This window comes from Gopherus flavomarginatus, chromosome 2, assembly GCF_025201925.1.
Source record: "Gopherus flavomarginatus isolate rGopFla2 chromosome 2, rGopFla2.mat.asm, whole genome shotgun sequence".
Lineage (NCBI taxonomy): Eukaryota > Metazoa > Chordata > Testudines > Testudinidae > Gopherus > Gopherus flavomarginatus.
Window position 1 is genome coordinate 82,746,412 of NC_066618.1, and position 27,744 is coordinate 82,774,155.

General features: G+C 40.5%; 2 protein-coding genes and 1 long non-coding RNA gene across 5 annotated transcripts in view; 1 reads left to right on the forward strand and 2 right to left on the reverse strand.

Moving 5' to 3' along the window:
• Positions 1 to 561: 561 nt before the first annotated feature.
• On the reverse strand, positions 562 to 11,888 carry LOC127043847 (C-C chemokine receptor type 5-like). Of its 2 annotated transcripts, none has more exons than XM_050938063.1 (3): positions 11,776 to 11,888; positions 3,110 to 3,286; positions 562 to 2,305 (listed from the first exon to the last, which is right to left on the reverse strand). In XM_050938063.1, the coding sequence occupies exon 3, from the start codon at positions 2,292 to 2,294 to the stop codon at positions 1,242 to 1,244; it is 1,053 nt and encodes a 350-aa protein (XP_050794020.1). In that variant the 5' UTR covers positions 2,295 to 2,305; positions 3,110 to 3,286; positions 11,776 to 11,888; the 3' UTR covers positions 562 to 1,241. The 2 variants fall into 2 exon arrangements, with proteins under 2 accessions (XP_050794020.1, XP_050794019.1); XM_050938062.1 differs by having other exon boundaries at positions 3,110 to 3,289.
• Positions 11,889 to 14,413: 2,525 nt separating this feature from the next.
• The window catches only part of LOC127043846 (C-C chemokine receptor type 5-like), a 33,988-nt gene continuing 20,657 nt past the window's right edge, over positions 14,414 to 27,744 (reverse strand). Inside the window, exons 1-3 of one of the 2 annotated variants that reach the window (XM_050938059.1) lie at positions 20,347 to 21,329; positions 17,709 to 17,906; positions 14,414 to 16,694 (exon numbers count right to left, since the gene is read on the reverse strand). In XM_050938059.1, the coding sequence (XP_050794016.1) occupies positions 15,631 to 16,683 (1,053 nt within the window). In that variant the 5' untranslated portion in view covers positions 16,684 to 16,694; positions 17,709 to 17,906; positions 20,347 to 21,329 and the 3' untranslated portion in view covers positions 14,414 to 15,630. Of the gene's footprint in view, positions 16,695 to 17,708; positions 17,907 to 20,346; positions 21,330 to 27,744 lie in introns of those variants that run through there. The other variant, XM_050938061.1, reaches the window with a different exon arrangement.
• Positions 25,749 to 27,744, forward strand: part of LOC127043883 (uncharacterized) — a 31,439-nt gene continuing 29,443 nt past the window's right edge. The window contains exon 1 of the long non-coding RNA XR_007772340.1: positions 25,749 to 25,948. This is a non-coding gene — a long non-coding RNA (uncharacterized LOC127043883). The remainder of the gene's footprint in view (positions 25,949 to 27,744) is intronic.

The window sequence follows — 27,744 nt, forward strand, 5'->3', positions numbered from 1 at the left end:
TTTTAGGTACAAAATAATGGCTGGATAATGTCCTACTACTATACCAGCAAAAATGCTTAACACTTCTAGACAGGGATTGAATTGGGGGAAAAATGCTATCTCCCAGATACCATCTACTTGCAGCATCAAAATGGGATGCCACATACAGTAGATTACGCAGAGCTGTGATCCTTGTTTTGTTTTCTTACGTGCTTTGATCAGCAATGAGATGGTTAATGTAGACACATGAATTATTAGCATTGGCATTTGAGTTAACTCAATTTAGAAAAAATGCTGTTCAAACAACCTACCCAAACCTCTAAACAACCACATTACTGATCTGGTATGATCCAGCCCAATTCAAACCCTATATATAATGTCTCTCTCTCTCGAGTATTGCACAACAATTGAGTTACTAATCAATCTGTACTAATTTATAAACTTTTTGTTGGTGGGAGGGGTGTGCATATTTTGTTAATTTCTTGACCATGAAACAGAATCATCAACTTGATTTAAAATGATTATTTTAAGTATATTTTACATATCTTGTAAATAACTTATGTATGATTTAGCAGGACCATATAGTTAACAAATTAAAATTTAATGTGAAAAAAGACAATACACAACCAAAAAAAAAAAAAGCAGAAGCAACTAGAAATGCTGGATTTTTTTCCCCCAAATGTATGGCATTTTCTAGGATCTCAATTTTAAGATTTTGTATTACAGATATCAATTTAATGTAGTTAACACTGATATAGCACCAGGTTTGTGTGGGATGAAATACATTTGAATACAAATGAGTGGCATATCTCGTACTAAGATGTGAGAGGTAGTTCAAGATGATGCGTCTCCACTTCTGACCTCATTTCATGTTCTAAATTTTACTTTCTCTTAAGTGGTATGTTGGAAGTTTATTCATGAGCCCAGAGACTTAGTGTAAAGAACAAAATCACAAGGGTCAAGTTGACCAAAATATGGCATATCTATTGTATTTTCTAAAAAAGAGGTGGACATGTCTCTACCAAAGTCTAAATTTATACATCCAAGTAAGGAATTAGGTATGCACACCCCCTTTTTAAATGTACAAATACCCGTTTGTATGAACAAATGCTGTTTTTTTCCTGGAGAAAACTCATCTGCATCTATATTGTGTAGTTACCCCTCTTTTAGTGGCCTCTTTAAAGCCAAGTATTCAAAGCATTTTGGTCCTTTGCACAACTGTTTCCACAAAAGTGAATGTAACTTTTTTACTTAGACACCCTTCACAATGCAGCTGAGAATTCCTGCTCCCCCGTAGATGGGGTGTATGTGGAACTAACTCGGTCAGGTGCCTCAGCATAGAGAAATGGGCAATATTTACATAAATGGATTGCAATGTGGTTTCGGAAAAAGGTATAAAGATATTTCCTAAACTTTTCACCAGCGAAGGCATAGATCACGGGGTTGATACAACAGTGGATCATTGCAATCGCTTCTGTCACTTGGATTGCTAGCTCCAGCTGACTGCTCCCCTCACAGTTATTTAGGGAAAATAAATCTTGAAAAGTGTATATGAGAATAACGATGTTGTATGGTGCCCAGAAAAGAAAATAAACAATCATTATGATAAAAATAAGCCTGACTGCCTTATGTTTTTTCTCATTCCTACATCTCAGTAATGTCTTTATAATCTCGGCATAGCAAAAGATCATAATGACCAGTGGAATGACAAGTCCCAGGATGTTCATCTTTAAAGTCTGGAATTGCTTCCATTTACTTTCCTGTCCCAATGGATAATGAGGGCTACATGTAAAATGAGATGACTCCCTTTTAGCTTTGTGAAATATAAACCCTGGAAGAGAGGCTAATATTGCAACACCCCAAATGACAATACTTGTGAGGATGCCATAGGTAACCGTCCTAGCCTTTAAAGCAAACACTGCATGGACAATGGCCAGATATCTATCTATTGTCAAAAGTATTATGAAAAAAATTCCACTGTAGAAGCCAGCATAATAGACCCCTGAAAGAATTTTACACATTGCATTTCCAAAATCCCACTCACTTGCTGCGTAGTAAGCCCAAAATGGTAAGGAAAGAATAAAAAGCAAATCAGAAATCGCCAGATTCAGTAGATAGATGTCAGTCATGCTTCTCAGCTTCTTGTATTTTATCAGGATCAGCACAACTAGCGCATTTCCCACCAGGCCAAATATCAGCACCAAAGAATAAAGCGGTGGCAGAAACAGGGATGCAAATTTTTTGACATCAGCTTTTTGGCATGGTTCTGAGCCACTATAATAATCATAGGTTGTCATGTCAGTTTCTTCACCCATCTTGTTCTGTCCTGGATGAAGAAAGAGATGGTAGAAACTAAAGAGATGGACTAAAACTCAGACAAAGATTGGAATTTTACCACAAACAATAATTTTGGTGGCTTGTGGTGACCCCCATATTTCAGCTGCCTAACACTTCCTATTATAAAAGATTATAGCAATTTTTTTTGAGAAGCTCTGAGATTTCCATTATTTGCACTAGGCCTTTGAAATGCAGTGGGGAGAAAGCCTTAGGGTTAGAGAAGCACCTTTTCTTTTTCCTCATGAAATTCTGTTTAGGTTTTGCTGTGTTATGACATAAAAATACAAAAATGTCACAGCCCACTGTTACTGAAAAATTGCCTACTTTTTCATGCTTACAATATAATTATAAAATAAATCAATTGGAATATAAATATTGTACTTTTCAGTGTATAGTATATAGAGCAGTATAAACAAGTCTTTGTCTGTATGAAATTTCAATGTGTACTGACTTCGCTAGTGCATTTTATGTAGCCTGTTGTGAAACTAGGCAAATATCTAGATGAGTTGATGTACCCCCTGGAAGACCTCTGCATCTCCCCATGGGTACACATACACCTGGTTAAGAACAACTGTCCTAAAACACCTGGCTTACACTGCTGCCTAAGCAGCAGCAGCAGCAGCAGCCACTGCTTAGTAATGCTTAGGAGCTGTTAGAACAGCTGTGGTGCAGAAGGAGAGACAGTCAGGTTGGCTACCCACTAACCACCCACCCAGACCTAGCATGTGGCCACAGCAAGCTGTTCCCCCCAGCTTTCCCCTGGAAGAACCACATGGGACAGAAATTCCCCTACCTTTTGGGAGGATGTGGGCAAAGATGCACTCCAGGCTCCCCTGAGCCACTCTCTAGATGCAGGTGTTCACATACACATGTGTTGTGCCCTCAGATGATAGCTTTCTCCTGCCGGTAGTTACTGTAGCTCAAATGGTAGATAACTGTATGCCTATGCCAAAGTTTAAGAATTCAAACCCTGCTGAATACACATGAAAGAAGGATTATTAGAGTTATACATAACTGAATTTGTTTTATCTGTTTTCTTCTAAAATGAAAAATACATAAAAATACTAAGTTAATAGAAAATTATTTAGGTTGCAAAGTCAAGTACTCAAAAGTTAGGACATGCCAGATTTATTGTTGCCTGTGGCACCTTAATTCTGTCCACTTGTGCACATACCTTGTGTTACAGTATTTAATTACATGATTCCCATGCATTTTTCCCACAGGGCCTTTTCCACAGCCAGTGCAAAAGATGGATGCACAAGGGGACAGAATTAAAGTTGTATAGGCAACCATAATGCAGGTGTTTCCTGTATTTTGATTTTGCAACCTAAATAACATTCTTTTAGCCTTGTTCATATGCACACAACATTTGTAGGAAGAGACATGCAGTCTGGTCAATCTCATCTTTTTATTTCCTTGACAGTAAACAGTACATGATTATACTGTATCATATAAATATGTAAAATATAATTTTGACCAGACTTATGAAAATACTCTGACTTAGTTGTTGAAAACCGTAAATATTGCTGATTAATGACTGCAAGTCTACAGATGCATGAACTACACACACTTGTGGGCCAGATCTTTAGGTGATGAAAGTTCACCTAACTTCATTTAAGTCAATGGAGTTATACCAGTTTATGTCAACTGAGGATCTGGCCCTTAATGTACAGTATTATATGTTATTTTTATCTAGATGGAGATATCTTGCAGTAAAAGAGTTAAAATTATTACTGGCCCATTCAGAAGCAAGCTGATCTTAAAAAGCAGAAAACTGAGATAGCTGATCAGAATTTAAGGTGTCATTGTCTTTAAGAGACAGGGTTGCTTTTCAATGAAATAGTTGCCTTTTTTTAGTTGCTGTGTCTCAGAGACTCTTGGTGCGAACTGGCAGAGGGCACAGGACATACTCAGTTTCCCAGGGATCCCCTGCATCAGATATATGCATAATAATTCCCCCAACAATCAGTGCCACTGGAGCACTTTTAATAATGGGGGTGCTGAAAGCAGTTTTTACTTTTTACCTCATGCCCCTCCCTTACTCCAGTGCACGTCTCCCCCAACCCCAGAGCTGGGACCAGGAGCAGAGCTGTGTCTCTGGGAGAGGGGAGAACTCAGACCGGGTAAGGAGGCTAAGGCTGGGGCCATAGCTGGGGGTGGGCGCGGGGCCAGGAGTGGAGCCCTGGGAGCAGGGGGTCAGGCATGGGGCTGGGAGTGGAGCCCCAGGATTGGGATGCGAGGCCAGGAGTGGGACCCTGGGCATGGGTCCAGTGGCTGGGGAGAGGGATGCAGGGCCAGCGCCCCAGAGCAGAGCTCCAGTGCTTGGCTGGGACTGGGGCCCCAGGTGCAGGGCCAGACATGGAGCCCCAGGTACAGGCGTCACAGGCCCAAGGGCATGGGACCAGCAGCTAGGGAGCAGGTCCCGTGGCCAGGACTTGAGTCCTGAGTGCAGGACCAGCGAGTGGAGTCCTGGGTGTGGGATTCGGAGCAGAGCACTGGGCATGGGGCCAGGAGCAGGGCCCCTGGCATGGAGTCCTAAGCATGGGACCAGCAGCTGGGGACTGGGATGCCGCACCCCTGCATCCCTAGTTCCTGTGCCCCTAGTTTCTGTGCCTAAACAATGGCATGTGAGGTCTTTACTGAGAGCCAGTAGCCCACTGGTCATCATAATCATTGCAAAATGTGTATACAGATAATATTTAAGAACGTTATGTATCTATACTAAAAATTCTTAAGGATTTGGGATTACGGACTAGGATTTGGGATTTGGGTGGGTCACCAGGAGGTGACATACCTCAGGAATATTCCTTTCAAGCAGGAGGTAACAGATGCTTCTCTCTCTACCTGGTCATGGGTGTACTGGGCATTGTAGGCCTCTCAACGGATGCCTGTTGGCCTTAGCCAAATGCTAGTCAAGAGATTGTGAAATCTTCAAGAGAGAAAATGTACAGGAAGAAATAAACAGCAGCAGGGGATCATCTTCAAGGGGGGCTCTAGGCACCAGCTAAACAAGCAGGTGCCTACGGCGGCAAAATATTTCGGGCGGCATAATGCTGGGGCCTCAGCTCATACCTGAAGCAGCATCCTGGGCTGGATCCTGATCGCCCTGGGGGGCAATAACCAGGCTGTTGTTCTGCCGCCAAGTGCGGCGGGGCAGAGAGACAGCTAAGTGGGGAACAAGTCCCCACCGCTCTCCCGCAGGCAGCGGCCACCCCTGACCCCTCAGGCAGGAGCCAGTGGCACAGCCCTGCCCCAGTTGCAGAGGATAGGCCTCTCCTCCTTGGTTTGTCCCCACCACTGCAAGCCGACGAGCGGCCCGTTCTCTGCAGCTAGGGCAGGGCTGCGCTACCAGATCCCGCCTGGGACGGTGGGGGACGGTGGCCGCTGACCGCGGGAGAGCGGTGGGAGCTGGTAGTGCGACCCTTCCCCGGCTGCAAAGGATGAGGGGGAACATGGCGCCCAGGCGGGCTGCTCCTCCTCAGCTTGTCCTCGCCTCTGACTCCTCCTCCTCTTCCCCTCTGTGCCGCCCCCTGCCAGGGGAGGGGAGAGGGGAGCAGAGCGGCGGCCCAGGCTGAGCCCAGCTCATGCCAGGGCCAAGGCGAAGACCAAGGATGAGCGGGGCTGGGATCCAGCAGCAGCCCCCAACCCCTGGCCCTGGGAGCGGTGGTGACAGGAGATGACTCCACCTCGGGCCAGATCCGCAGCAAGGTAAGAGTTAGGCCAGGTGGGAGGATTTTGTTAAAATTAAATGTTAAAATTACACTAGTGGGAAATTGTTTTATTTCACTAACTACAAATTCTCTGTTTTCATTTTTTTTTTATTTTAAACAGTCAAAACAAAACTGCAAAGTGCAAACATGTGTAAAAGCCAAAAAAGAAGCCGGGTGGGGGTGGTAGCCAAAATTTTTTTTGCTTGGGGCAGCAAAAAACCTAGAACTGGCCCTGATCATCTCTATGAGAAAAGACAATGGATTGGTAGGGTACATCTGGGGATGCTGACATACACTGGACTCTTTCCCTGAGCAGGCAAGGTGACAGCATGACTTGTCAAATGAATGAACAATCACAGCCAAGCCCGGCTGTAAAAGACTGGAAGGACTTTGGGTGAGCATTGCTGATAAGACAGGAGAGTATCTAGATATGTACGTTTCCAAAACTTCCACTTGCTATTACTTCAGTCTCTATACTTTGTTAAATAAACTTTTACGTGTTTTCACTATAAACATCTCTAAGTGCTGTGCATTCAATGGAGTGGTGATGAGAGGTGTAACTAGTAAGATGGAGTGTATTGTTTTTTTGGAAACAGCAAATCTGTGAGCGTCCAGTGGAACAGTGGTAAACACTCCAGGGAGATTCTTGGAGGCCTCAGGGGTTGGAGTATGCCAATCACTAACCTGGAGTGAGAGAGAAGAGCCTGCATAAGGCTAGAGGGGAGTGCTTGTGTTGTCCGTGGCCAATGGAGTGAGGGAACTGACCAACAGCAGGCACAGAAAAGCCTTCCTTATGCTAGGGGAAGTGCCTCATGACCCTGGGTACCCCGGGAAGTGTCACAGTTCCTTCATATCAGTTTTCTTTTTTGTATTGTCAAATAACTATAGACATAGGGGCACCAACCCAATATGCCTCATCTGCATAATTCCCTTAAACACATGGTCAAAGTATGGCCAAGTGTAAAAATAGTAACAAACTATATGGCATTTGAAGTGCTGGGAGCAGAGTTAACAGCAGGGAGTTAGACTATGTACACCCTACAGCTTAGGTTGGTATAAGTTATGTTGCTAGGGTGTGAATGATCCATCCCCCTCAGTGATGTAACTTACACCAACCTAAGCATCAGTGTGGACAGCGCTATATTGACAGGAGAGCTCCTCCTACCGACACAGTGATCACCGCTTGGGAGGGCTGGAGTAATTATGTCAAAGGGAGAGCTCCCTCCCATTGGTTTAGAGTAGGGGTTCTCAACCTTTTTATATCTGATGCTTCCCAAACATGCTATAAAAACTCCACACCTGTGCCACAGTAACTGGTTTTCTGAATATAAAAGCCAGGGTGGTGGTAGGGGGTAGCAAGCAGGGCAATTGCCTGGGGCCCCAGGCCATAGGGACCCCCATGAAGCTACATTGTTCAGGCTTCAGCTTCAACCCCTGGTGGCAGGGCTCAGGGACCTGGGCTACAGGCCCAGGCAGTGGGATTTTAGCTTTCTGCCCTGGGCCCCAGCAAGTCTAATGCTGGCCCTGCTTGGAGGTCCCCCTGAAACTGCTTGAGGCCCCCTAGGGGGCCCCAGACTCCTGATTGAGAACTACTGGTTTAGCGCATGTGCACTAGCAGTTCTACAGTGATGCAGCTGCTCTGGTGTAAGCTCTGTAGTGTAGCCATTGCCTTAGAACAGTGATTTTCACACTTTTTTATGGGGATCCAGTTGAAGAAAATTTTTGATGCCTGTGACCCAACGGAGCTGGGGATGAGAGTGTGGAAGGGGTGTGGGTGAGGTTTGGGCAGGGGGTTGGGATGCGGGGGTGAGGTCTGCGGAGTGGGGCCGGGAATGAGGGGTTCAGGGTATGGGAGGGGGCTCTGGGCTGGGGCAGGATGTTGGGGTGCAGGACGGGGTCAGGGTGCTGGACTGCGGGTGCAGGCTCTGGGGTGGGGACAGGGCTGAAGGGTTTGGGGTGCAGGAAGGGGATCCAGGTTTAGGGGGGTCTCAAGGCTGAGGCAGAGGGTTGGGGTGTGGGAGGCGGTCAGGAGGCTGGGCTGGGGCTGGGGACAAGGGGTTTGCAGTGCAAGAGGGGTTCCAGATTTGGGGGAGCTCAGGGCCAGGGCAAGGGGTTGGGGTGCAGGATGGGGTCAGGGCTCTGGGCTGGGGCTGGGGAAGAGGGGTTTGGGGTGCAGGAGGGGCTGTAGGTTGGGGGGGCTCAGGGCTGGGGCAGGGGGTTGGGGTGCGGGAGGGGGTCAGGGCTCTGGGATGGGGGTGCAGGCTCTGGAGTGGGGCCAGGGATGAGGGGTTTGGGGTGCAGGAAGGGGTTCCAAGTTTGGGGGGACTCAGAGCTGGGGCAGGGGATTGGGGCGCAGAGTTGGGGTGCAGATTTATCTCCAGTGGCTCCCGGTCAGCAGTGCAGCTGAGATGCACTGTGGACCACACTGAGCCCTGGAAGCGGCCAGCAGCCAGTCTGACTCTTAGGCGAAGGCACATAGCACGGCCCCCCCCATTCCCATTGGCCAGTTGCTGGCCAAAGGGAGTGCAGAGCAAGTGCTCAGAGCGGGGGCAGCACGCGGAGCCCCAGGGCCCCCCTGCCAAGAAGCCGGACCCTGGTAACAGCGTGGTGTCAGAAAAGGTAGGCACTAGCCTGCCTTAGCTGGGCAGCACCACCGACAGGACTTTTAATGTCCCAGTCAGTGGTGCTGACCAGAGCAAGATGACCCAATGCCTTACATGATGTGACCCAGTAGTGGGTCACAACCCATGGATTGAAAAACACTGCCTCAGAAAAGAGACTTGAAAAAGATTTTGCAAGGAAAGCACTTGTAGCAGCTAAGAGGACATGGACTTTTGTTCAAGGAAGTACAACCCTTTGCCCTCTGTGAGGATATATGGCTGAACTACGCTGCTATAGAATCTGCATAAGAATCTTGCTGGTCTGCAGGAACTCTCATTCTGACCCTTTAGGATCATAGAGAGAGGGACATGGGCCTATGGATAGTCATTAAGGAAGGTAGCATCATGCACAATGGGGAACAAGATGATTTTCTTTTTGGACATTAGCCCCCTTTAACCTATTTTGTCTCTTTGTTTATTTGACTGGACTATTCTGCTTTTATTAAGACCTTGTCAAATTACTTGTGGAAAGTTATCATAATCACATGCATAGCAATACATTTGAGTTCTTTTGAAAACTAAATAGGTGAAAATTTCAAAAGTTACTAGTGATTTTGGGTGCTTGATTTTTTGTGTGTCAAATTTGAGACACCTTTAAAGATGCCTGATTTTCAGAAAATTCTATGCATTCTCCCCATGAGACAGTTGTTCCACAGCTGTGTTGACTCTGCAGTCATTGTGAAAGTAAAAGTGTGGTTTTGTTGGTATAGTAAGCTGTTATGGCTCAGATACATTGGTAGCAAATGAGTTTAAAAGATCATATTTTTATATAGTCACTTTTAACAGTACATTAAGAAAAGAAGCTTCTCCAAAAAGTAGCCACTAACCTTTTCCCTCCGTAGCTTATTTTTTGTGTTTGGTTTGGTTTGCCTGCACAGTCACTTGCAGAATTGGGGCCGTTCTTTGTATCTGTGGTCTGAACAACTTAAGAAATTAAATTAGCTTCAAGAACTCCAATAAGGAGAACAAGCAACTCCCAATGTGTCTTCTGCTCATGACCAACATGACTCTTCTTAACCAGGTTCAGCTATCACCAAGAAAAGAGGAGTTTAGAGAAGTTGCTGGTGTTTAGGGAATAAAATAGCAGTCCTGCTCAGCAGAACGGAGCATTTCAAAAGCAGGTGCTGTGGAATAGGGGATGGAATTTGAGACTGGTTAGAAATAGTGGGCATGTGTCTTTATCCTAAGCTTGTACTGATCAGCAAATGGAGGTGTGACAAATAACTGATTTGGAACTGATTTGTAGAAGTGTCTGGCCATCTTGTTAGATTGATACAAATCTGATTCTGAAATGTCATCAAAACAGTGATATCATGGCAAACTCTTTAGTTATAGCCCCTACTCTGTCCTTGTCCTCAAAGCTGCTTCTTGCTGCCTCATCCTTGTGATGTGTCTGTATCTTGCTCCCACTTTCTCCCTCCACTTTGTCTCTGGATCATGGGAACATCACCTTGGTGCTTGTCTTCTTCTCCCCAACCTGTCATCAGTGCCTAAATCCTGTTACTCTTCCTCCTTTCTGATTGGTTCTGGTAAAATCCTCCTACTAGCCCAGCTCCTTTCCTTGCTTCAGAAACCTCTCTCCACAGTATCTGAATCTGAGGTTGGTATCTATCCATCAGATACCGATAACCACCGTTGGGTGCCAATTTTAAAAGAGCAGGATTACCATATCCCTATATGCTGTATCCCATGAAGCAATTTCTCCCACTCTTTTAGGAAACTGTTATCTAGTGTCTAAGACACTTGACTAGGAGTCAGATGACCTGGGTTTTATTTCTAGCTCTACCACTGACCAGCTGTTTGATTTTAGCAAGTCATTTTACCTCTTTGTGCATCAGTTTCCCCATCTATAAAAGAGAGATGAAGGTACCCACAAACTGCTGTATGACCTATGGATGAAAAGCACTACAATATGGGATATAAGTATAGTCATGACCACAGACTACAATTTCTTCCCAGAAATTTGCGATCAGCCAATCAAAAATTCTGTTTGTCTGGTGCAAGTTTAATCCAATCGTTATTGCTTTTGAGTTAAAAAGCCCTCCATGCCTTAAGCATACACAGAAATCAGGAAAGCCAGATAATAGTTTCACAGAAATGTTCAGATCAGAGCTATTTTGAAAAAAATGGCAAAGATTAAAGAATTTAAATGTTAGAATGTGGAGTGAAACTTTACAGTAAATGGCTAAATTACATGGGACTTTCTGTAGAAATACATATTGATTGTAAATAGGTCACATCACACACAGTTTTCAAATTACAATACCAATGTTTCTGCAGTCATTCTGAGATAGGTGTAAATATGACTTAGCCAGATAGATTCTCCTCTCTTCTGGACAGAAGGGGAATCATCATTTAATATTCAATGGTAAATTGGTACTTAGGAATGCAATTTCCATTAATTATGATAGGAGTTGTGCACTTGGCATCTTGGAGTCAGGACTGAATCCTACAATCTTTATTAAAGCAAAACTGATTTCATATCACTGTGAAGAACTGTAAAATCAGACCATTTGTATGGTGTGCGGAAAAGATTATATATTCTAGATTAGGTCTGAAGGATTTTATGTTTAATGTGCTCACATTCTCAGATTTCAAACCAATATTTTCCCAGTATCGGAGCAGTTCCCCAGCTTATATAAATCCGTGTAGCTCCACTGACTTTAGCGAAACTTCACTAGTTTATACCAGTTGCAAATCTGGTCCATTATTGTGTTTTCAAAACAGATTTTTCTTCTTGATACAACTAGTATCAAAGTTTTGACAGAAAAATCTTTCCTGTTCAATTCAATTGTTACAGAGATATCTTATTCCATTGCAATCTCATCCACTACAGTCTCTGGAAATTTGCCTCATTGCTTATTTGGTTTCCCTTCTGAACACTTTAATGATTATATCCTTTTAAAATACTTCATTCCAGTATATTCCCCCTGCCCTTCTCAACTGTCATTTTGATAGGCGAAGCCATTAACAAATGACATAGCAGATACTATACTATGTTTACAGATATAGGCATTTGTGCTACCTCTTAATCTATATAAGCAACTAATTAATGTATAAATACTAAAAACAGATGAAAGATGACTTACCAAATGTCTAAGAAGTGCCACTGATGTCTTAGTTTTTTAGACCGGCTGCATTGCATTAATCAGTTTTGCACATAACAAACACAGGGCAGGCATACACCCCTTCCTGTGTGAAGAAGGACACAATATTCATACGTTTAGCAGACTTTGAGTGAACAAATCATTGTTACTCAAAAAAAATTAAGCAGTTCTTCTTTTCTAAAAAGGACTTTCAAATGCTCCTATAAAAAGTGTGTTAAAGCACAGATGTGTAGATTTTGAAATCCTAGTGGTGGGACTTAGGTTTCACAATCCAAAGCTATAATTATAGAAGGAGTTTGGTTTTGTTTGTAACCCACTCTTGGCATTGCAGCATGTAGTGGTGTGAATAAGGGAAGAAAGAGTTAGAAGGATACATAATTTCTTGTTTTTCATTTGGGAGACTCTCTGTGCCACGCTTGCCAGAGGCAGGCATGATATCCAGAAATTGGGTGTAGCAAGCACTAGGTGTGCTTATTAGCTGTTTGAAGTTACTTTGGTGATTTCCATTGTGGGCAAGCAGATTGGCAGGATGCACCCAGAGTCTCTTTCTGAGAGTGAAACCAAAGGGAACTCATGGGGAATGGGAGGGGTTTATAAATAGACGGAGCCATATAAATATGGGGTTCATAAATATCTGGAGCAATAATTCTCTTTCCTGCCTGGTGCAGTCAGTCTCTTCTTGAATTTACCCCATGTAGCCATACAATAAACCCCCTTACTATAATCAAACTTACCATTAGAAATTATCTTTAACATATTCACAAACAATCACAGGCAATTCCAAACCTGCCACAGGTGTCAATGCGTTTTTCCCGAGTAAGGGAAGGACTTTGTTTTTCAAGATGAAAAAAGTAGGAAACATGAAAGAAAAGAATCTTGTCTCTTTCTAGAAACATAGGAATTGCCAGCCTGGATCGACGACCCGTGGTCTATCTAGTCAAGTATCCTGTCTCCAGTAGTGGCCAGCACCTACTACTTCAGAGGAAGGTGCAAGAAAGCCTGTAGTGGGCAATTGAGGAGAAACCTGCCCACAGGTAACATTTCTTCCTAAACCTCAATAATTAGAGCTTGGCTTATGTCCTGCATAAGAGTTTATATCCCTTCCAAAACTGTTGGTTTTTGCTGTTTTAATTATTAAGCTTTGTAATCTAAGATCACAGTGAAATAAATGTACAGACCTGTGTTTTCCCAGTAACCACACCAGTTCGTGATATATATGAAACAATATGTGATCAGAGGTCTGTGAATGTAGATCATCAATTCATCAAGATAGATCCATCTAGTTATCACTTAAGAGATAGTAAATGTCAAATGACAGGAATCCAGAAAGGGGCATGGTGAGGAGAGTTGTGTGCTAGAAAGGATGTGGACTGTGGTTAGGGGAGGCTTTCAAAAAATATAAGGTCAGCCCCACGGTGGAGCCTGGGTGGGCCTGAAACTCATATCCTACTTTTTGACTATCTTGAAAAAATGCAAATTACTGCATGGTATTTTCTGTTAGATTTCCTGTGCATCTGCCACCAGCTATCTCAATGATTTGCTGGCACAGAGAAGATGTAGTCTCAGTTCCTCCACACCGATTCGGCACCCCCAGCTTCTTCCCTGTGAGTTCCTTTATCTCCAGCTTGTACCTCCCTTAGGCCCATTTCTCTCCCGAGTCCCCAGTTGCTCTTCAAGCTCATTCATCTCACTGAAATGTTGCAAAGTAAATGCTAGTGTGAGTTTATATCCTTTGCCATTCTAGTACTGCATTAATTATTGCTATGTGTGAATGTTGTCTCTAACTCACCCAAAGGTGGGGACTGAGCTCATTTGCTTCAGTAAAAGTGAGGCTTGATAGCAGAAAGTTTGAGACTCATTAGGGCAGGGAGTGGATGTCAGAGAGCCATGTTCCCTGGTCTTGGAGTGAGAGGCTCTCAGGGAGGAGGAATATATTGAGATTGGCAGGAGATTGAGATGGGATGAAGCAGGGATACAGAGGACTGGGATGCGTGGAAGTAGGGTGCAGGAGACTGGGAAAAGCATGAAGGGGAGGCAGAGGAATGGTGGGGACAGAAAAGGGAACATGAAGAGGAATGTACAGCAACAGGCATGTTTAATTTTAAATACTTAATACTCTGTAGATATAAAATTTTAAAGGCCAGATTGTCTGTTTGGCTAATGTCTCCTTATACCACCTAAGCGGCACAAAGTGATCATACAGTGGCCAGAGCTGGCTTGTAGGAGAATCCAGCTTGCTCCTCAGTGCTATATAATATTTCCTCACTCACTTTCACTCCATCTGCTTTATAATACCCACCCAAACTGATATTTGCCCCCTAAAATTAAAAAAAATTATTTTCAAAGGTCAAGTACCAAATCCCTCCTCAAGTTTCTCGGTGAATGGGGGCTGTCCCAGCTGCAACTATCTTTTAGGATAGTGCAGCAGCTCTACACTCAGTAGGTTTCATTTCCCTGTGGGCTGGTGTGGGGGAGGGTTCTGGTCCATGGCTCCACTTCTTCTCCACCCCCTTTGTGGTTATGGGTGTTCCTTTGGTGTCCATGTAAGGAGCACTCCCTGCACTTTCCCAGGATCCAGAGCTGAAGCCTCTTTCCCACAAAGACAATGAGAAACATTGAGTATATGGAACTTTTCAAACAATGATTTTATTAATAACTTGCATTAATGTGGAAAGAGAAAGAAGCATAAAATTGTAGCATCAGAATTCACACCCCAATAAAAATGGAAATGGAGAAAGCTCAATAAAACTGGAATAGATTTATAAACATAACATTGACATGCATTTGGTATTAAAAAAGTGCTTTCACATTAGTGCAAACGTGCAGAAAATATTTTTTCCATGAAAGGAAGTTTACTGGGAGAGTCATTTTCTGCCGTCACTTTGTAATACTGCAGATATTTACCTCAGGGGGCTGTCCTCAGGATGAATAACTAGTTATGCACAGAGGTGTGAGGCTGCAAAGCAATATGTAAGTGCTAAGATATTGGGATCTGATCCTGCCAGTTCTTACTCATGTGAAATCAAAATAATTGAATGCAGTAGTCAAGGGGAAAGAATTATTTTAAACAGTCAGCCACCAGCTAATAGGATACACCTCCTTAACACAATTCTGGTTAACAGAAGGTCAGTCATATCCCATATCACTTAACAGAAGTGTGCACAATGCCTGTTTATCAAAATCTCTGTTTTATGAAGATTTAACAGCTCTTCAAACCTTATAGGAAAAACAAGGTGTCAGTGTAATTGTAAATAAATCCTTCCCACCTCAGAGAGTTACTAGCTTTTTTTTTTCATAATATAATCAAACTTATAAAATGCATGGGAATTTTAGAACCTTTTATAATTTTGCTACAAAGTTTTTTTTCCTGAAATGTTCCATTAATGTTGAATATTGAAGTAAAAAGATGCATCAAGCCCCATGTAAATGGGCATAATGTCCTCCCATGGATGCCTTCCTCCTAAAATTTTTCTTGTGGTTTTGCATATAGGTACATGGTTCTTGAGAGAAGAAAAACCTTTTTCCTTGCCCTCTTCAAGTCATCTTCTGAATTATGTTTCCTGAGGAAGAGTTCTTTGATCAGAGTCCAGGTTTAAAGAGCAAAATCATACTACATTGGGTGCCATGTTACAGTGCCGTATTTGAATTTTCCTGTGGGATTTTTAATATTCCCTATACGAAAAATGAGAATTACCGCAATGTCACAAAAAAAATTAATTACTGTGATTGGTAACTGTTCAGGTCTTAATGCGATGACCATAAGAGTTTACTTAAAATATTGTGCAATTAAACAAAAAAGGACAATGAAACTTTTATTAGCTACATTTCTAAGGCACTTTACAAACCAATGGAGATATCATGCTCTGCAGTAGAAGGGGTGTATGTAGAGCTAACCCGTTCTAATTTATCACCATGAAGAGCTGGACAGTGTTTGCAGAGGTAGATTGCAATGTGTTTTTGGAAAAAGGTATAAAGATATTTCCTAAACTTTTCACCAATGAAAGCATAGATCACGGGGTTGATACAACAGTGGATCATTGCAATCGCTTCTGTCACTTGGATTGCTAGCTCTAGCTGCCTACTGCTCTCACAGTTATTTAGGGAAAATGAATCTTGAAAACTGTATATGAGAACAACAATGTTGAATGGTGTCCAGAAGATAAAATAAACAATCATTATGATAAAAATAAGCCTGACTGCCTTTTGTTTTTTCTCATTCCTACATCTCAGTAATGTTTTTATAATCGCTGCATAGCAGAAGGTCATAATGACCAGTGGAATGACAAGTCCCAGGATGTTCATCTTTAAAGTCAGGTATTCCTTCCATTTGATTTTGGAATCTGATGGATAATGAGAGCTGCAGGTCCAATGAGCACCTTCCTTTTGAACACTGTGAAATATAAACCCTGGAAGAGAGGCTAATATTGCTATACCCCAAATGACAACACTTGTGAAGATACCATTGGCTACTGTCCTAGCTTTTAAAGCAAACACTGCATGGACAATGGCCAGATATCTATCTATTGTCAAAAGTATTATGAAAAACATTCCACTGTAGAAGCCAGCATAATAGACCCCTGAAAGAATTTTACACATTGCATTTCCAAAATCCCACTCATGTGCTGCATAGTAAGCCCAAAATGGTAAGGAAAGAATAAAGAGTAAATCGGAAATTGCCAGATTCAGCAGATAGATGTCAGTCATGCTTCTCAGCTTCTTGTATTTTATCAGGATCAGCACAACTAGCGCATTGCCTAGCAGGCCAAATATCAGCACCAAAGAATAAAGCGGTGGCAAAAACAGGGATGCAAATTTTTTGACATCAGCTTTTTGGCATGGTTCTAAGTCAGTATCGTAGTAGTAGGTTGTTGTGAAAGCTTCTTCAGTCATCTTGTGCTGTCCTGCATAAAGAAAAAAGGGTTAAAACTAAAGAGATGGACTAAAACTCAGACAAAGATTGGAATTTTACCACAGATAATACTATTGGGAAGCTGGCAGTGACTTCCATATTTAAGTTGCCTGATGTTTCCCATTATAAAAGATGATTGCAACCCTTTTTTGAGACACTCTGATACCTCCATTATTTGTTAAATATCGGTTTCCACACGCATTATGTATGAGAAATATTTGTCATCTTCAGTAAACTATGTCAGCACCATGACACAACTGACTGCTGGCTGATGACTAATCACAAAGGTAGCTAGTTTCCAGCTGGCTTGTTACAAGTGTGTTTAAGTGGTTTTCAGAAGTGTCAGAATGAGACAAAAAGAGCATCATTAAAAAAGGGCCTATCTAGAGGAAACACTTATTGTTTTTCAGGTTTCCTACCCATATTCAGATGTCACTAGCCCACATCACAGCAATAAGCCATGAGTGGGTGCGCATTGGTAGGTTGTGGGTGGACAGCATCTAAGTAGCATTCCACAAGCAAAATTTGCCAAATATATAGTTGTTGCAAATTATTCTTTCAACAAGTTTGCTCATTTCTCACATTAACCAACTGCTCTGTGCTTCTGTATTTGGTTTACTTTGGTTCTGAAAAAAGACATTACTCATTACAGTATATAGAAAGACCCTAATTTTTGGATATCTACAGAAAACTAAAAAACTACTAAATATAAACCCTTGACAACAGAAGCCATAAGTCTAAATGATAATAAGGCCCATATTCTTTATTTAACAAAATTGTTCCTTTAAGTCTTTGGCTTTTAATCTCATTTACACCCAGGCCATTTTAAACTGCTCTAGTCATGCAAAGGAGCCTTGAAGGAAGTGAATATGAATATAAGTTATTTTTACTTTAAGGCCCTTTTATACTGTCAGAGCAAGGTAAAGTGGTGTTAGTGTGAATGAGAATTGGGCTCTCTTGTTCTTGTCATGATAATATCCTTGCATACAAGAAATAGGTGACTTACCTGTTAATTAGGAAAATGTGGAAGAGGTGATTAGACAATCCTGCACTAGAATTGACTTTGTAGGAAGAAATGGCAAGTTTCTCCTCTCTTGCAATTCAGATCAAGTCCAAGCAATGAAAAATGTAGCCTTTGAATGAAAGCAGAGCACTGTTCTCTGCCATCCAAGAAATATTCAGCACGTTATTCTCAGTTGATAACCTGTAAAAAAAATTCACAAATCTGTAAACTGATATTGAAACACCCCACCCTGAATGGCATCAAATAATTTCAAAACCATTGTCTTTGTTGGGCTATATTCTCATACTGTACAACTTTTGTCAAAAAATAAAAGGACACTCGCCAGTGTCCATTTTGAATGTATCTATAGTTAGCATTGATTATCTTGTTCTAATTACTGGATTCTGCCAAAATGTAATATTGGGTTAAAATGATTCACATGAGTCAAGATTTTATTTCATTTTATTGTGATGGCCTTTTGCCTGAACTCTAATGTAGTATGTCCTTAGCATCAGAAATGCCTATTATCTGGAGTTTGAAAGTTGGTTGGAATCAATGATTTAACAGATCTTTTCCAGCAGTAACTGTCAAAATGAGGCAAACTATTAGTAGCTGTTTGCAAATTATCTGTGAACAATTTTACTATTTATAAATATTAGTTATTCTAAATTATTCAAAGGTTTTGTACAAAGTATTTCAGCCTGTGGGTTTCTCTTGAATTATTCACTATGACTGTAGCTTTGAATATTTGTGACTGCATTTATAATTCACCATTTGTGCTGTGCAATTGATCATTTAACTCAGGGCATTGTTTTGTCTTCCTGATTGGATGATTGCAACTCTTATAAACAGTAGGGCTTGACTAAGTACTCTCTAGTGTGTATTGTTGTATAAATTCAGATGCCCAAGTTTCTGCAAACATTCTTGCTAACCAAAACAATAATTAATACAAATGTTTTCAGAAAACAAATTAAAAGGTTCCAAATAGTGAGTCATCTTGCATGACTAAGTGTCTTGTAGTAGCACTCTTGGAAACTGTAGTGGTTTGAAGGACTGTAATATATTTGAAAAAAGACGGAAGTTTTGGGTGTGATGTTTGCCACTTCATCTGCAATGACAGTTTCAGTGGAGGAACAAAGCACAGAGAGGCCTTGCTAGTGATAGTTATTACTGCACAGATCTTTTGTTTTGTTCTTTCCGCATAGGTTAGGATTCAGCTTTGTGGCTGTACAATGTTTCAGGAGGTATTTTGCTGGACAGTTCCCCAGGGACATTCTATGGCACCATCTGCATGCATCAAGGGGACACTATTTCTTCTAGTGCTTAATCCATGTCCTCTCACTGATGGTTAAACATTGAACAAGCTCTGGTTTGCTTGGCCTGTTTAACCAAAAATATTACTTAACAGATAAATCCTACATGAAAAGATCATTACGTTCCAAAGTCTTGAACTGAAAAGTTAGGAGATGCTAGAATAGTAGTATATGGCTCAATAGTATTAATCACCATGTATTTTTGACAGGTTTCCATGCCCCATTTAGGGCTTATTTCCCACCCTCTGTCCCCATTTCCATTGGTGTCAAGGTTTGGCGCCATCAGCCATTTTAAAAAAAAATGATTATTTTTTATGTTTGAATGGGGGAGTGTTGCGAGCTTGTGATTTGATACATTTGGTTGCTTGTTTAGATAAAAAAGTTGAAAGGACAGAGCAAGAGAGCTTAAAGATTAAAAAAGAAAGCTTTGGTAAGGTTTAAAGGGAAAAAAGAAAGATTATTTAGTGAGGTTGAGTAAGGAGAGATGATTTTAAAGGCCTAGTTTGGCAAGTTATTAAAGAATAGAAAGAGAACGTAAAGAAGAATAAAGATTTTTGTTTTTAAAGGGTTAATTTGAAAGAATAGAGGCAAGTTATTAAAGAGAAGAGAGATTTTTAGTGAGGTTTAGTAAGGAGAGGTGTTTTTAAAGGACTAGTTTGGTATGTTATTAAAAAATAAAATGTAAAAGGTGTATTAAATATAAGAGTAGGTTAAGAAAAGAGCATTTAAAAGAGTTAAATAAAAGAGAAACATATAAAAGGAAACTGTTTATTAAGCACATGGTAAGAATATAAAGGTTGGTTAAGAAACATTTAAAATGTTAAATATAAGGGTAGGTTAAGAAAAGAGCATTTCAAAACATTAAATAATATTGAAAAATAGGTTTAAAAAGAACACACATGGCAAAAAGGCATTTACTACATCAGAAACTGTTTAGTAAGCACACGATAAAAATATAAAGGCAGGTTAAGAAAGAAACATTTAAACTATTTAATATAAGGGTGGGTTAAGAAAAGAGCATTTAAAAACATTAAATAATATTGAAAAATAGATTACAAAGAACACATATGGCAAAAAAAGGGAATTTACTAAAGCAGAGACTGTTTAGTAAGCACATGGTAAAAAGTATAAAGGGAGGTTAATAAAAACATTTAAACTATTGACTACAAGGATAGGTTAAAAAAAGAGCATTTAAAAAGAGTTAAATAATAGAGAAACATATAAAGATAGATTAAAAGAGAGAACAGGGCAAGAAAAGGGAAAATAAATCTCCTTTGCAAAGGGCAAACATAGACAGCACATGGTTGAGTTAGAGAGAGAGATCTTACCCTTCCAAGTGTTTCTGCAGAAAGAGGCAACTTCCCAGGTTCACAGCTCTCAGGCTTATTATCATCTCCTTTGGATCGACCCAATCAGATGTTGTTCTACATCAGTGGCATAGAATTCATTTTTCTGAATCAATCCTATAATCCCAAGGTTTTTAAACAAGAGCCATCTCTCCTCCCCCTTTAACTGCCTTATTCTTATCTAAAAAAACAGACTCCTCAGATTTTTTCTGCCATGTAGCCCTTTTACATAGGGGCTTTAATAAAAGTTAAAACCATAAGCCCTTAGTAACAAACAATTTTAAAAGTTTTCCCTTATGTTTTAGACTAACTGGTTATTTTTTAGTGAGAACAATTTGAAGGTGCAGCAAAACTCTTGTTAGCAAAAACAGCATCTATGAGTCAATGGATCAGAGATAAGAAGGCTGCTGCTTCTGCAAACTTTTAACAAATGCAAGTAAAAGTTATATTAAGTCTTGTAAAGTGATAAGCACTTTAAAAAACAAACCTATATGAAGACACATCCCTTTATTTACAGATGTATTTCAATAAAACAGCATGCAGAAACACCCCACGTTTGAAACCACAGGTCCTTAGTAACAGACAGTTTATAGTTCCCTTATTCTGTAAACCAGTGTACATCATCTAGGTTACAGTCTGCATAACAATGTTTTATAAAAACAAACAAAAATATATTCTCTAGGGGCTCAGACAAGATAATAATCAACAAAATTGTAATGGTTGCTTTGCAGGCATTGCTACAAAGTATCTTTAAGTTTGTTTTTGTTAACAACTAACACAGAATGGCTGCCTACAAAACTGTTTCACTAAAAATGTTATCAACAATCCCCCTAAAACTCAGGACAGCTTTCTTACCCCCATGGCCTGATCTCTGTAGCCATGGCTTTTTAAAAAAATTGTTTGTCCTCCATTTAGATTTTAAAAAACATTAGGGAAAAAAAGGGAGGGGGGGTGTTGAAAAGTGTGTATGTGGGGGGAGGGAGACTCCTCATCTCTGGTAAAAAACAGCTAATTTTTTTTTATGTAAGCTAATTTTTTCTTATGTTTTTTTGCATTATTTTAATAATTTAATAAAATCTATGGACCCAAAACAAACACAGGAGCTTGTGCCTGTGTCTCAGCACACGGGCTGCAAACATTTCAAAACAAACGCATTCTGTTAATGCAACAGAAGAATTCATACTTAAATCTAAAAGTCCTAAGAAAACGAAAGCTTAATATAACTTTCACATGGATTTGTTAAAAAGTGGGAAGAAAAATAAACTTCTCTCTGATCCACTGGATTACAGAATGTCGAGCCAAAGGGAGGGCTCAGAAACACTTAATGAAGCCACACCAGGTGCATAAGTATAACTGATTTTATTGCCAAAGTATAATAAGCTTGCCAACCTTTATGTGTTACTAAATACGTGCTTTTTAGCAACCAAGCAAGCAAGAAAGAATCAGTGCTGATGCCCCTTCTGCCCTTATGTCCTGAACCCTCCAGCCTGTCCCTGAGGGCTCGTAGCAGGTGCTGCTCCAGTGTGGAGAAATTCTGGTCACCCACAAGGCCAGGGTCCGTAGGTGAGACTGTTCGTCTAAAGCAATTTGCATAGCCATTTTTTATTGTTATTATTTTCAGGGGATGCATGTACATCCACAAGCAGGCTTTGGCAGGAAACACTACTTTTTTATTTTTATACGTAATTTATTTTTATTTTTTGTTTTTGTTTATTTAGTTGAGTGGCTGCAAGCCGTCCTGGCTGGTCATAGCCAGTTTTCTACTAGCTCCCCCAAAACCATTCTGTAACAACAGGCCAAGTTAACTTGCAGTCAGCCCCAACACAGAATAAGAGGAATATAAACTAGCTGTTACTAAGGTTCTGTGGTTTTCACTCTGGGTGTTTTCTGAATGCTCATTTTTTAAAAAATTGAAACATATATGTAAACATATTAAATAAAGGGCCCTGTCTTCATATAGGCTTGTCTTTTAAAGTGTTTATTCCTTTACAAAACTTAATATTATTTTCATTTGTATCAATTAAAAAGCAGGCAGAGAAGCAGTTTTTTAATCTCTGATCCACTGGCTTACAGAGGCTTTTCTAGCTGACATTGGGTTTTCTGCAAAAGCATGCTGTTTCAAATTGTCCTTACTGAAAAATGATCAGTACTAGTCTAAAATATATGGGGAAAACTTTTTTATTACTATACATTACTTTTATAAACAGGTTTTCTGTGTTTTTAACCCTGGGTTGTTTCCGGATGCTCACATTTTATTGAAAAACATATGCAAAAGAGCTAAATGAAAAGTTGTTTCTTTAGCTAGACTTGATTTTCAAAGTGGTCTTCTTTTCTAATCCTCTAACTTAAAAAGGCTTCTTCAAATTGTTGTCACTAAAAACACAGGGAAGATCTTTTAAAATATTTTTCTTAGTAAGGGTTTGTGGGTTTAGGCCTGGGGTGCTTCTGCATGCTCTTTTTAAATTGAAACATATGCAAAAGTGCTAAATGAAGGGATATGTCATCAAATAGGCTTGGCTTTTAAAGTATTTATCCCTTTACAAGCCTTTCACCTCTATTTGTTAAAAACTTTTAACAAATTACTTTCATAAACTAACTGGCTGTAGTTTTAACCCTGAGGTAATTTCTTTTTTAATTTTACATTGTTAATAAGATTAGTTACAAAACAATGTCTTCCTCACATAACAAAAGGAAATGTTTATTTCAACAAGTGTTTGGTAAAATTTTGTTTTAAAACCAGGACTAGGGTTTTCGTGTTATGTTCTGGCCTTCTCATCTCTGATCCACAGACTCACAGACGCTGTTTTTGCTAACAGTGACTTTGCTGAAAAAGCATGCTGTTTCAAGTTGTTCTTACTAAAAATGACCAGTACTAGTCTAAAACATAAGGGGAAACTATTTTATTACTGCATATTACTTTTATAAACAGGATCTGTGTTTTTAACCCGGGAATGTTTCTGCATGCTCGTTTTTCATTGAAACATATATGCAAAAGGACTAAATGAAGGGATGTGTATTCATATAGGCTTGTCTTTAAAAGTGTTTATTCCTTTACAAGTCTTACTATAACTTTCACCTCTATTTCTTAAAAAGTGAGGGAGGAAGCAATCTTCTCTCTGATCTACTGACTCACAGATGTTGTTTTTGCTGCAGCTTCAAATTGTCCTCACTAAAAGCATAGGTAAAAGCTTTTAAAAACTTTTTGTTAATAAGGGTTTGTGGGTTTAACCTTAGGTTGTTTCTGCATGCTTATTTTTTATTACATCACATGCAAAAGTGCTAAATAAAGGGCTGTTTCTTCATATAGGTTTGTCTTTTCAAGTGATTTTTCCTTTACAAAACTTAATATAACTTTCACTTATATTTGTTGAAAAGCAGGCAAAGCAGTAACCTTCTTATCTCTGATCCACTGACTCACAGATGTTGTTTTTGCTAACAGTGGATTTGCTGAAAAAGCATGCTGCTTCAAATTATCCTTATTAAAAAATGACCAATGTTAGTCTAAAACATAGAAGAAAACTTTTTTATTATTGTTATTTACTTTTATAAACAGGTTCTCTGTGTTTTTAACTCTGGAATGTTTCTGCATGCTAATTTTTTATTGAAACACATGTAAAAGTGCTAAATAAAAAAATGTGTCTTCAGATAGGCTTGTCTTTTAAAGTATTTATTCCTTTACAAAACGTAATATAATTTTCACTTGTGTTTGTTAAAAAGTAGTTGAAGAAACAAACTTCTTCTCTCTGATCCACTGGTTTACAGAATAAGGGGAATATAAACCGTCTGTTACTAAGGACCTGTGGTTTTAAACCTGGGGTGTTTCTGCATGCTGTTTTATTGAAACAGACCTGTAAATAAAGGGATGTGTCTTCATATAGGTTTGTTTTTTAAAGTGCTTATCCCTTTACAAGACTTAATATAACTTTTACTTGCATTTGTTAAAAAGTTTGCGGAAGAAGCAGCCTTCTTATCTCTGATCCACTGACTCACAGATGCTATTTTTGCTAACAAGGGTTTTGCTGCAGTTTCAAATTGTCCTCACTAAAAATAACCAATTTTAGTCTAATACATAGACTCTTAGTCTTTAAGGTCAGAAGGGACCATTATGATCATCTAGTCTGACCTCCTGATAATGCAGACCACAGAATCTCACCCATCCACTCCTGTAACAAACTCCTAACCTATGTCTGAGTTATTGAAGTGTTTGAAATTGTGGTTTGAAGACCTCAAGTTGCAGAGAATCCTCCAGCAAGTGACCCGTGCCACATGCTGCAGAGGAAGGTGAAAAACCTCCAGGGCCTCTGGCAATCTTCCCTGGAGGAAAATTCCTTCCTGACTCCAAATATGGCGATCAGTTAAACCCTGAGCATGTGGGCAAGACTCACCAGCCAGCACCCAGGAAAGAATTCTCTGTAGTAACTCAGATCCCACATAACATCCCATCACAGACCACTGGGCACACTTACCTGCTGATAATCAAAGATCAATTGCCAAATTAATTGCCAAAATTAGGCTATCCCATCATACCATCCCCTCCATAAACTTATCAAGCTTAGTCTTAAAGCCAGATATGTCTTTTGCCCCCACTACTCCCCTTGGAAGGCTGTTCCAGAATATCACTCCTCTAATGGTTAGAAACCTTCATCTAATTTCAAGTCTAAACTTCCTAGTGTCCAGTTTATATTCATTTGTTCTTGTGTCCAGATTGGTACTAAGCTTAAATAATTCCTCTCCCTCCCTAATATTAACCCCTCTGATATATTTATTAAGAGCAATCATATCCCCCCTCAACTTTCTTTTGGTTAGGCTAAACAAGCCAAGCTCTTTCAGTCTCCTTTCATAAGATAGGTTTTCCATTCCTCGGATCATCCTAGTAGCCCTTCTCTGAACCTGTTCCAGTTTGAATTCATCCTTCTTAAACATGGGAGACCAGAACTGCACACAGTATTCCAGATAAGGTCTCACCAGTGCCTTGTGTAACGGTACTAACACCTCCTTATCTTTCCTGGAAATACCTCGCCTGATGCATCCTAAAACCACATTAGCTTTTTTAACGGCGATATCACATTGGTGGCTCATAATCATCCTGTGATCAACCAATACTCCTAGGTCCTTCTCCTCCTCTGTTACTTCCAACTGATGTGTCCCCAATTTATAACTAAAATTCTTGTTATTAATCCCTAAATGCATGACCTTGCACTTTTCACTATTAAATTGCATCCTATTACTTTTACTCCCGTTTACAAGGTCATCCAGATCTCCCTGTTTGATATCCCAGGGAAAACTTTTAAGATCATTTGTTACTAAGGGCTTATGGTTTTAACTTTTATTAAAGCTCCTGTGTAAAAGGACTACATGGCAGGAAAAATGCGTGGGGTCTGTTTTTTTAGATAAGAATAAGGTAGTTAAGGTGGAGGTGGCTCTTGTTTAAAAACCTTGGGATTATAGGATTGATTCAGAAAAATAAATTCTATGCCACTGATGTAGAACAACATCTGATTGGGTCGATCCAAAGGCGGTGATAACAAGCCTGAAGGGCTGTGAACCTGGGAAGTTGCCTCTTTCCGCAGAAACAATTGGAAGGGTAAGATCTCTCTGTCTAACTCAGCCACATGCTATCTTTGCCTTTTGCAGAGGAGCTTTCTTTTCCCTTTTCTTGCCCTGTTCGCTCTTTTAACCTATCTTTATATGTTTCTCTTTTATTTATTTGATAACAACAAAAACTAGTTCATGAGAGATGGGTTGTATTTTTGTCATGCAGAAACATACTTTTATTTTCTGGGTCCAAATGGCAAATCTGATAGGGCGTTACATTTCATAATGAGATTATGGGAGGATGGATGGTCTTCGGATTAAGGCATTGGATTGGGACTCTGAAGATCTGGGGTCAATTCCTGGTTCTGCCACAGATTATCTGTGTGGCACTGGGGAAGTCACTTGATCTCTCTGTTCCTTAGTTCTGCACAGGGCCGTCTTCAGCTTTTTTGCCTCCCCAAGCAGCAAAGCAAAAGAAAAAAAAAAGATAAAGCCGCAATTGGTGGCACTTCGGTGGCAGCTCTACCACTCTGCTTCATTCTTTGGCGGAAATTCGGCAGCAGGTCCTTCCCTCTGAGAGGGAATGAGGGTCCTACCGCTGAGTTGCTGCCAAAGACCTGGATGTGCCGCCCCTCTCCAATGGCCACCCCAAGTACATGCTTCCTTTGCTGGTGCCTGCAGCTGGCCCTGGTTCTGCATCTGTAAACATGGATGAATATTCTTGGTCTGTCTACATGGTAAGCTCTTTGAGAAGGGGCTGTCTCTTACTGTGTCTAGGTACAGTGCCTAGAACAGTGGTGGGCAATCTTTAGCCCGCGGGCCACACGCGGCCCGTCAGGGTAATCTGCTGGCAGGCTGCAAATCAGTTTGTTTACACTGACCGTTTGGAGGCATGATCGCTCACAGGTCTCAGTGGCCACAGTTCACCGTTCTTGGCCAATGGGAGCAGCAGGAAGCCATGGGCCACAGGGATGTGCTGGCTGCCACTTCCCACAGCTCCCATCAGCCGGGAACAGCGAACCACAGCCACTAGGAGCTGTGGTCGGCTATGCCTGCGGATGGACAATGTTAACAAACTGTCTTGCAGCCCACCAGCGGATCACCCTGATGGACCAAGTGTGGGCCATGGGCCGCACATTGCCCGCCACTGGCCAAATAAAATGGGGCCTCAATCTCAGTAGCTGCTATTATGATGGAAAGAAATAATAATTTAATCAACACATTTCGCTGGTCACTGTCAAGCAGACAATATTTTATAAGGGTTAAGATATTATTGAATTTATCTGATGAAAGTACCAAAGAATTTCCACTCACTATTTATCTTGATACTTTGCTTTGGACATTTTAAAAGGTCAAAGGATAATTTGTGTGTAATTTGATTTAAAAATGTTACAGATTTCAATAATATTAAATTTAAACACACATTCTGGAACTTCTACCATGGGAAACTAGATTTGAGATTTGCTTCCTAAAACTGCAGGATTGAGTGATCCAGAGCACTGAAAGGAACATTAAAAGATTTAAGGTTTTGATCTGGAGCCCAATGAAGTCAAGCCTTTCCATTAACTTCAATGAACTATATATTTTCACCAAATGAAGAGGGGCTACGTCTCTTGGGTTTTGTACTAAACTCTACCATAGTCACCTGATTTTCTACAAAGCAGATTGCCGTTCTCATCCCAATATGGGACAATGCTGCTAGATGGTGCTCTCATGTAGATTTATTTTTTATGATCAGCTGGAATATATCATGTGGGGGGGCGGGGAGAGGGAACCCAGCTGAATAAAACATTCTCTTGCTAGACTGTATGTAGCAAAGTTTAGCAGAAAGGTTTCCTAATTTAG

Bases quoted from the DNA above. Each gene is read 5' to 3' on its own strand.
- LOC127043847 (XM_050938063.1), bottom strand. From the start codon at position 2,294: ATGGGTGAAGAAACTGACATGACAACCTATGATTATTATAGTGGCTCA.